General features: G+C 56.0%; 1 protein-coding gene across 1 annotated transcript in view; it reads right to left on the reverse strand.

The window, feature by feature from the left end:
• gpn1 (GPN-loop GTPase 1) overlaps nt 1-7,794 on the reverse strand; it is a 38,264-nt gene extending 30,470 nt beyond the window's left edge. Inside the window, exons 1-5 of the mRNA XM_078405734.1 lie at nt 7,633-7,794; nt 4,615-4,708; nt 3,875-3,914; nt 1,205-1,271; nt 526-563 (exon numbers count right to left, since the gene is read on the reverse strand). Coding sequence (XP_078261860.1) covers nt 526-563; nt 1,205-1,271; nt 3,875-3,914; nt 4,615-4,708; nt 7,633-7,752 — 359 coding nt within the window. The 5' untranslated portion in view covers nt 7,753-7,794. The remainder of the gene's footprint in view (nt 1-525; nt 564-1,204; nt 1,272-3,874; nt 3,915-4,614; nt 4,709-7,632) is intronic.
• Nucleotides 7,795-8,881: the final 1,087 nt, after the last annotated feature.

Genomic DNA, 8,881 nt, shown 5'->3' on the forward strand with positions numbered 1-8,881 from the left:
GAGAGGAGTAAACATAGAAAATAGGTGCAGGAGGAGGCCATTCGGCCCTTCGAGCCAGCACCGCCATTCATTGTGATCATGGCTGATCATCCACAATTAGTAACCCGTGCCTGCCTTCTCCCCATATCCCTTGATTCCACTAGCCCCTAGAGCTCTATCTAACTCTCTTTTAAATCCATCCAGTGATTGGCCTCCATTGCCTTCTGTGGCAGAGAATTCCACAAATTCACAACTCTCTGGGTGAAAAAGTTTTTTCTCACCTCAGTTTTAAATGGCCTCCCCTTTATTCTTAGAATGTGGCCCCTGGTTCTGGACTCCCCCAACATTGGGAACATTTTTCCTGCATCTAGCTTGTCCGGTCCTTTTATAATTTTATACATCTCTGTAAGATCCCCACTCATCCTTCTAAACACAAGTGAATACAAGCCTAGTCTTTCCATGACAAGATTAGGAAGATGGGCCGAATGTAGGCAAACTTTCCATGCTGTACGACAGGAATCAGAGAGGTCCACCCAGTTTACTCACGGACTGTCCTGCTGCCTCTTCTCAATGAACTTCATAACCTGTTGCAGAGTGGGAGACGGTGTCAGCAGCAGAGCACCACCTCACGTAGAGCAGGCAATGTCCTTCAGTCCCGTCCCCCGTCCCCCATCCCTGCCCTCACCACCCCCAAACCGGCCCCATCTCCCCACCTCCATCCCCCCTCCCCACCCCCAAACCAGCCCCATCTCCCCACCCCCTCTCCCCACCACCAAACCGGCCCCACCTCCCTACCGCCACCGCCATTCCCTCTCCCCACCCCCTCTCCCCACCCCCGCTCCCCATCTCCTCTCCCCACCCCCAAACCTGCCCCATCTCCCTCTCCCCACCCCGGACCCCATCTCCACACCCCCACTCCCTCTCCCCACCCCGGCCCCATCTCCCCACCGCCATCCCCTCTCCCCACCCCCACCACCATCCCCTCTCCCCACCCCCACTCCGCTCCCCATCTCCTCTCCCCACCCCCATCCCGGCCCCATCTCCCCACCCCCACTCCCTCTCTCCACCCCAACCCGGCCCCCACCTCCCCACCCCCTCTCCCCATCCTGGCCCCATCTCCCCACCCACACTCCCTCTCCCCACCCGGCCCCATCTCCCCACCCACACTCCCTCTCCCCACCCGGCCCCATCTCCCCACCCCCACTCCCTCTCTCCACCCACACACCTGGTCGAAGCGTGTGGCAAACAGGTTGAGTGCGGTGACGATGCCGCCGTTGGGCCCCAGGCCGTATCTGAAGCTCTGGGTCAGGGATCAAAGCAGTGACAGACGGTCGGACCGGGCCCAGCGTACCGGGGACTGGGCCCAGCGTACCGGGGACGGGGCCCAGCGTACCGGGCACCGGGCCCAGCGTACCGGGGACCGGGCCCAGCGTACCGGGGACCGGGCCCAGCGTACCGGGGACCGGGCCCAGCGTACCGGGGACCGGGCCCAGCGTACCGGGGACCGGGCCCAGTGTACCGGGGAACGGGCCCAGTGTACCGGGGACCGGGCCCTGTGTACCGGGGACCGGGCCAAGGGTACCGGGGACCGGGCCCAGCGTACCGGGGACGGGGCCCAGTGTACCGGGGACTGAGCCCAGTGTACCGGGGACTGAGCCCAGTGTACCGGGGACTGGGCATAGTGTACCGGGGACGGGGCCCAGTGTACCGGGGACCGAGCCCAACGTACCGGGGACCGAGCCCAGCGTACCGGGGACGCGGCCCAGCGTACCGGGGACTGAGCCCAGTGTACCGGGGACTGGGCCCAGAGTACCGGGCCCAGGGTACCGGGGACCGGGACCAGCGTACCGGGGACCGGGCCCAGAGTACCGGGGACCGGGCCCAGCGTACCGGGGACCGGGCCCAGCGTACCGGGGACCGGGCCCAGTGTACCGGGGGCCGAGCCCAGCGTACCCGTGTCTCCTAGTCCCCCCACCCGTGATCCAGCCCCCCTCACTCTCATCCCAACCCCCCACGGCCCCTGCCCTCCGTGCTGCAATACCACCCATGGCCGCTGACCAGTCAAAAGACCTCATCTGCTCACCTTTGTCTCAGCTGCACATGGACAAGTTCCTCACCTCACACAGCACGGTGAGAGGCTCTTCAGCCCAGAGCCCGAACCGACCCTCCCCACCCCTGCCCCCACTCCCATTAACTCCCCCCTCACCTGCACACCCCGCATCGTTTACAACAATGCACAGTGCAGCACGAGGCCCTTCTCTGTGTCAACGCACAACTTCGAGTCACAGAGTGATATAGTGTGGAAACAGGCCCTTCATAGAGTCATAGAGTGATACAGTGTGGAAACAGGCCCTTCGGCCCAACTCGCCCACACCGGCCAACAGTGTCCCAACTACCCTAGTCCCACTTGCCTGCGCTTGGTCCATATCCCTCCAAACCTGTCCTATCCTTGTACCTGTCCAACTGTTTCTTAAACGATGGGATAGTCAATAGATATTAACAATTTAGACGAGGGAATTAAATGTGACGAGGGAATTAAACCTGGGTTTGCAGATGACACAAAGACGGGTGGCAGTGTGAGCTGCGATGAGGATGCTATGAGGCTGCAGGGTGACTTGGATAGGTTGGGTGAGTGGATAGATGCATGGCAGATGCAGTATAATGTGGATGAATGTGAAATTGTCCACTTTGGTGGCAAGAACAAGAACTTAGTGTCAATTAACTTACGGGTTGTGCGAAGCCCACGGACAGAGGGACTGAACCATCCTAACGCAACCAGAGAGCAGTCCTGCATTACTATCTACCTCATTGGAGACCTTCAGACTATCTTTGATCAGATTTTATTGGCTTCATTTTGCACTACACCTCATTCATGTTATTCCCTTATCATGTATCTATCGATACACTGTAAATGGCTCGATTGTAATCATGTATTGTCTTTCCGCTGGCCGGTTAGCACGCGACAAAACAGGTTTGTTTGTAGGCAGCATTGGGTGGCGCAGCGGTAGAGTTGCTGCCTTACAGCGAATGCAGCGCCGGAGACCCGGATTCCATCCCCACTACGAGTGCTGTCTGTACGGAGTTTGTACCTGCGTGGGTTTTCTCCGAGATCTTCGGTTTCCTCCCACACTCCAAAGAAGTGCAGGTGTGTAGGTTAATTGGCTTGGTAAATGTAAAAATTGCCCCTAGTGCGTTGTGTGTGTAGGATAGTGGTAGGGGATCATTGGTCGGCATGGACCCGGTGGGCCGAAAGGGCCTGTTTCCACGCTGTATCTCTAAACTAAAAACTAAAGCAGTGCACGTGTGTCAGTTCATTCACCGTTAAACCTGCCAGGGCATCGATGGAGACCTGCACTGAACTTTCACCCCCCCTTCACTGAATCACCAACTACACATGCATTTCCTAGACAGGTGTCAGAGATTCTGGGGAGAAGGCAGGAGGATGGGGTTAGGAGTGAGAGATAGATCAGCCGTGATTGAATGGCCGAGTAGACTTTAGAGATACAGTGCGGAAATAGGCCCTTCGGCCCACCGGGTCTGACCAGCGATCACTGACCAGCGATCCCTGCACATTAACACTATCCTACACCCACTAGGGACAATGTTTACATTTACCAAGCCAATTAACCTACAAACCTGCACGTCTTTGGAGTGTGGGACGAAACCGAAGATCTCGGAGAAAACCCACGCAGGTCACGGGGAGAACGTACAAACTCCGTACAGACAGCACCCGTAGTGGGGATGGAACCCAGGTCTCCGGCGCTGCATTCGCTGTAAGGCAGCAACTCTACCGCTGCGCCACCATGCCACCCAAACTTGATTGCTCCTATTCCTTGTGACCTTATGACGTGCATACACAACCGTGCTCATGCACAAACCCATGTCCAAAGGATACTGCTTCATCACCTGCTTGTAGTTCACCGTGTCCCGAATATCTGAGAAAGACACTGTGTGTTACTGCAGCTCCCGACCAAACACCCACCCACAGCGACACCTCGCCCTTCCCCATAACCCCAACCCCCTCTCAATAACCCCACTCTCACCCCAACACTCACCCCCCACTCTCTAACCCTCCCCTCACTAACCCCACTCTCTAACCCTCCCCTCATTAACCCCACTCTCACCCCCCCCACTCTCTAACCCTCCTCTCAATAACCCCACTCTCACCCCAACACTCACCCCCCACTCTCTAACCCTCCCCTCACTAACCCCACTCTCACCCCCCCCACACTCTAACCCTCCTCTCAATAACCCCACTCTCACCCCAACACCCATGCCCCACTCTCTAACCCTAACCCCACTCTCACCCCCCACACTCTAACCCTCCTCTCAATAACCCCACTCTCACCCCAACACCCACCCCCCACTCTCTAACCCTCCTCTCACCAACCCCACTCTCACCCCAACACTAACGCCCCACTTATCACTCCATAACACAAGCCCTCCTCTCACTAACCCCACCCTCACCCCCCACTCTAAACCTACCCCTCGTCTCACTAACCCTAACCCCACTCTCACCCTCCCACTAACCCCACTCTCCACTCCCCTAACCCTCCCACCAATCCTCTAACCCACACACCCCTCCATTCCCCAACCCCTCCACTGCCCACCATAACACCCCACCCCACCTCTCACCAATATTGGCCGGGACAGGGGTCTCATGCATGGCAGGATCCAGGTTGATCAGATATGGAGCACTCCCCTTGATGTGCAGGTGACTAGTCAGCCTCTGAGTAGCAGAAAACATCAGAGGAGAGAACATTCAGAATCTTTTGTACCTCGGTCCACATCGCCCACAACTGCCCTTCTACCTCCTACCCAGGCTCCCCATATCTCCCCCTCTAACCCCTCCCCCACCCACATCTTCCCCATGCCCCCTCTATCTTTACCTCTCATCATTTTATACTCTTCTATCAGGTTTCGTCCGCAACTTCTGACCATCCAGAAGAAACAACACAAGTTTCTCCAACCTCTCCCTGTAGCTAACACCCTCAAACTGAGTGGGTATTCTGCTGGGCCTCTCCTGCGCCCTCTTCAAAGCACCCACATCCTTCCTGTCGTGTGGCAACACAACTGCACACAATGCTCCAAATGTGGCCAAACCAAAGTTTTATGGATCTGCACCAGGGCTTCACAAATCTCATACTCAATGCCTTGACCGATGAAGGCAAGTGTGCCTTTATTACCACTTTCAACCTGCGTTGCCACTTTCAGAGAGCCATGGACCTAAGATCCCTCTGTACACGTGTGTAGGAAAGAACTGCAGATGCTGGTTTAAATCGAAGGTAGACACAAAATGCTGGAGGAACTCAGCGGGTCAGGCAGCATCTCGGGAGAGAAGGAGTGGACGACGTTTCGGGTCAAAACCCTTCTTCAGACTGATGCGAAGAAGGGTCTCGACCCGAAACGTCACCCATTCCTTCTGTCCCGAGATGCTGCCTGACCTGCTGAGTTACTCCAGCATTTCGTGTCTCCCTCTGCACATCAACGATTCTCAGAATCCTTTTCTTGTGCTCTGACCGTGCAAAATCCAACACCTCACGCTTGTGGGGATTAAACTCCTTCTGCCATTTCCTCTTCCAAATTTCCAACTGTGTCCGTCGACAATCTGCCTCAATGTCCACAACTCAGTCAATCTACAAACTTCATCATCCAACCACCTAGAGTCACAGAGCAATACAGAACAGAAACAAGTCCATCGGCCCAATTCATGCAAGTCAACCAAGTTGCTTAATTAATTGAGGTGAATATAGCAGGAGCAACTGAACCAGGTGAGGCAGAGGTTCACCTGCATCTCCTCATCTATTGTATCCGCTGCTCTAGATGTCAACTTCTCTACATCGGCGAGACCAAACGCAGGCTCGGCGATCGCTTCGCTCAACACCTTCGCTCAGTCCGCCTTAACCAACCTGATCTCCCGGCGGCTGAGCACTTCAACTCCCCCTCCCACTCTGACCTTTCTGTCATGGGCCTCCTCCAGTGCCATAGTGAGGCCCACCGGAAATTGGAGGAACAGCACCTCATATTTCGCTTGGGCAGCTTGCAGCCCAGTGGTATGAACATTGACTTCTCCAACTTTAGATAGTTCCTCTGTCCCTCTCTTCCCCTCCCCCTTCCCAGATCTCCCTCTATCTTCCCGTCTCCACTTATATTCTTCCTTTGTCCCACCCCCCTGACATCAGTCTGAAGAAGGGTCTCGACCCGAAACGTCACCCATTCCTTCTCTCCTGAGATGCTGCCTGACCCGCTGAGTTACTCCAGCATTTTGTGATGCTTAATTAAGCTGGTCCCACATGCCTGTGCCTGGCCCATACCCCCTCCAAACCTTTCCTGTCCATGCACCTGTCTATTGTTTAGATGTCTCAATAAATAGCCGCCTCTATACCCGCCATATTCTGGACGATCCTCAGGAATATCCTAAGTACCAGCATGGCACTCTCCCTAATCAAAAGCTCATCTTCCCCATCTTTCTTATCTCCACCTCTATTTTTCCTGTGTCATTAACTTCCATATTATTTATAAGCAAACACAATCCCATCACAGATGCTTGTGGAACACCACAAGTCTCTGCTCCAGTCATACAGACATAAGTGAAAGGAACAGAATTAGGCCATTCATAGAAACAGAAAATAGGTGCAGGAGGAGGCCATTCGGCCCTTCGAGCCAGCACCACCATTCACCATGATCATGGCTGATCATGCACATTCAGTACCCCTTTCCTGCTTTCTCCCCATATCCCCTGACTCCGCTATCATTAAGAGCTCAATCTAACTTTCTCTTGAAAGCATTCAGAGAATTGGCCTCCACTGCCTTCTGAGGCAGAGAATCCCACAGATTCACAACTCTCTGGGTGAAAAAGTTTTTCCTCATCTCAGTTCTAAATGGCCTACCCCTTATTCTTAAACTGTGGCCCCTGGTTCGGGACTCCCCCAACATCGGGAACACGTTTCCTGCCTCAAGCGTGCCCAATCCCTTAATAATCTTATACGTTTCAATAAGATCCCCTCTCATCCTTCTAAATTCCAGTGTATACAAACCTAGTCGCTCCAGTCTTTCAACATATGACAGTCCCTCCATCCCAGGGATTAACCTAGTAAACCTACGCTGCACGCCCTCAATAGCAAGAATATCCTTCCTCAAATTTGGAGACCAACACTGCACACAGTACTCCAGGTGCGGCCTCACTAGGGCCCTGTACAACTGCAGAAGGACCTCTTTGCTCCTATACTCAACTCCTCTTGTTATGAAGGCCAACATCCCATTGGCTTTCTTCACTGCCTGCTGTACCTGCATGCTTCCTTTCAGTGACTGATGCACTAGGACACCCAGATCTCGTTGTACGTCCCCTTTTCCTAACTTGACACCATTCAGATAATAATCTGCATCCTGTCTGCTGGTATCCAACTACATGATTCACCCTTGGACCCATTGACTCCCAGGTTCAATACAGCAGCAGCGCACTGTTTTACTGAGACAACATCACCCTCAACAGCACTCAAGCTCCAGTGAATGTCACCTCACCGTCCGCCCCACTAACTCCGCACCGCTGCAGGTTGGAGCCGCACGGCCCTTCGGCCCGGCCCGGCCAGACTGGTAAGCAGCAGTGCCGCCCCCCCCCCCGCGGTAAGCAGCAAGCAACAAGGCCGGCGGTACCTGCACGAAGGTGGTTTTCCCCGAGCCCGCCATGCCGAGCACGATCAGACACACGGTGCCGGTGGTGGAGCCCGTCCCGGTCCCGGTCCCGGTCCCTGCACCCGCCGCCGCCGCCGCCATGCTCGTCAACAGCAGCAGTGCCGCCCAGCCCCCCGTACAAGGCCTCTCCCTATTGGACCAGGCTCAGAACAACCGGCATCAATGGAAGGCCTCTCCCTATTGGATAGGGATCACCACCGCCCCCCGCGAAAGGCCTTTCCTTATTGGTCCAAGGACGCCACCGCCCCCCCCGCGAAAAGGCCTCTCCCTATTGGTCTAAGGACACCACCGCCCCCGTGAAAGGCCTCTCCCTATTGGACCAGACCCAGCACCCACCCGGCCTCAATAAAAGGCCTCTCCCTATTGGATAGGGACCAGCACTGCCCCTGCAAAAGGCCTCTCCCTATTGGATAGGGACCAGCACTGCCCCTGCAAAAGGCCTCTCCCTATTGGTCGAAGGAAACCACCCACCGGCCTCAATGAAAGGCCTGTTTTTATTGGTCCAAGGACACCAACGCCCCCGTGAAAGGCCTCTCCCTATTGGACAAAGGCCAGCACTCACCCGGCTTCAATTAAAGGCCTCTCCCTATTGGACAACTGCCACCACTTGGCTTCAATGAACGGCCTCTCCTTATTGGTCCATGGAAACTACTGTCTGTGTGAAAGGCTCTCCCTATTGGACAAGGGCCAGCACTCACCGGCTTCAATGAAAGGCCTCTCCCTATTGGACAACTGCCACCACCCGCCCAGCCCCAATGAAAGGCCTCTCCCTATTGGTCCAGGGCCACCACTAGCACAGCCCCCCCATGGTGCCCAGGGTCCTTCGGCCCATCTCGTCCGTGCCGGCCAACATGCCCCATCTACACTAGTCCCACCTGCCTGCGCTTGGCCCATATCCCTCTACACCTGTCCATTCTAGGGTCGCCAACTGTCCCCGTGTTAGCCGGGACATCCCGTATTTTGGGCTAAATGGGTTTGTCCCGTACGGGACCGCCCTTGTCCCGTGTTAGGCCCGGGGGGCGCTATAGGCCCGGACACTGTAGGCCCGGGGGGCGCTGTAGGCCTCGGACGCTGTAGGCCCGGACACTGTAGGCCCGGGGGGCGCTGTAGGCCCGGACGCTGTAGGCCCGGACGCTGTAGGCCCGGACACTGTAGGCCCGGGGGACGCTGTAGGCCCGGACGCTGTAGGCCCGGACACTGTAGGCCCGGA

The sequence above is a fragment of the Rhinoraja longicauda genome, chromosome 9, assembly GCF_053455715.1.
Source record: "Rhinoraja longicauda isolate Sanriku21f chromosome 9, sRhiLon1.1, whole genome shotgun sequence".
NCBI lineage: Eukaryota > Metazoa > Chordata > Chondrichthyes > Rajiformes > Arhynchobatidae > Rhinoraja > Rhinoraja longicauda.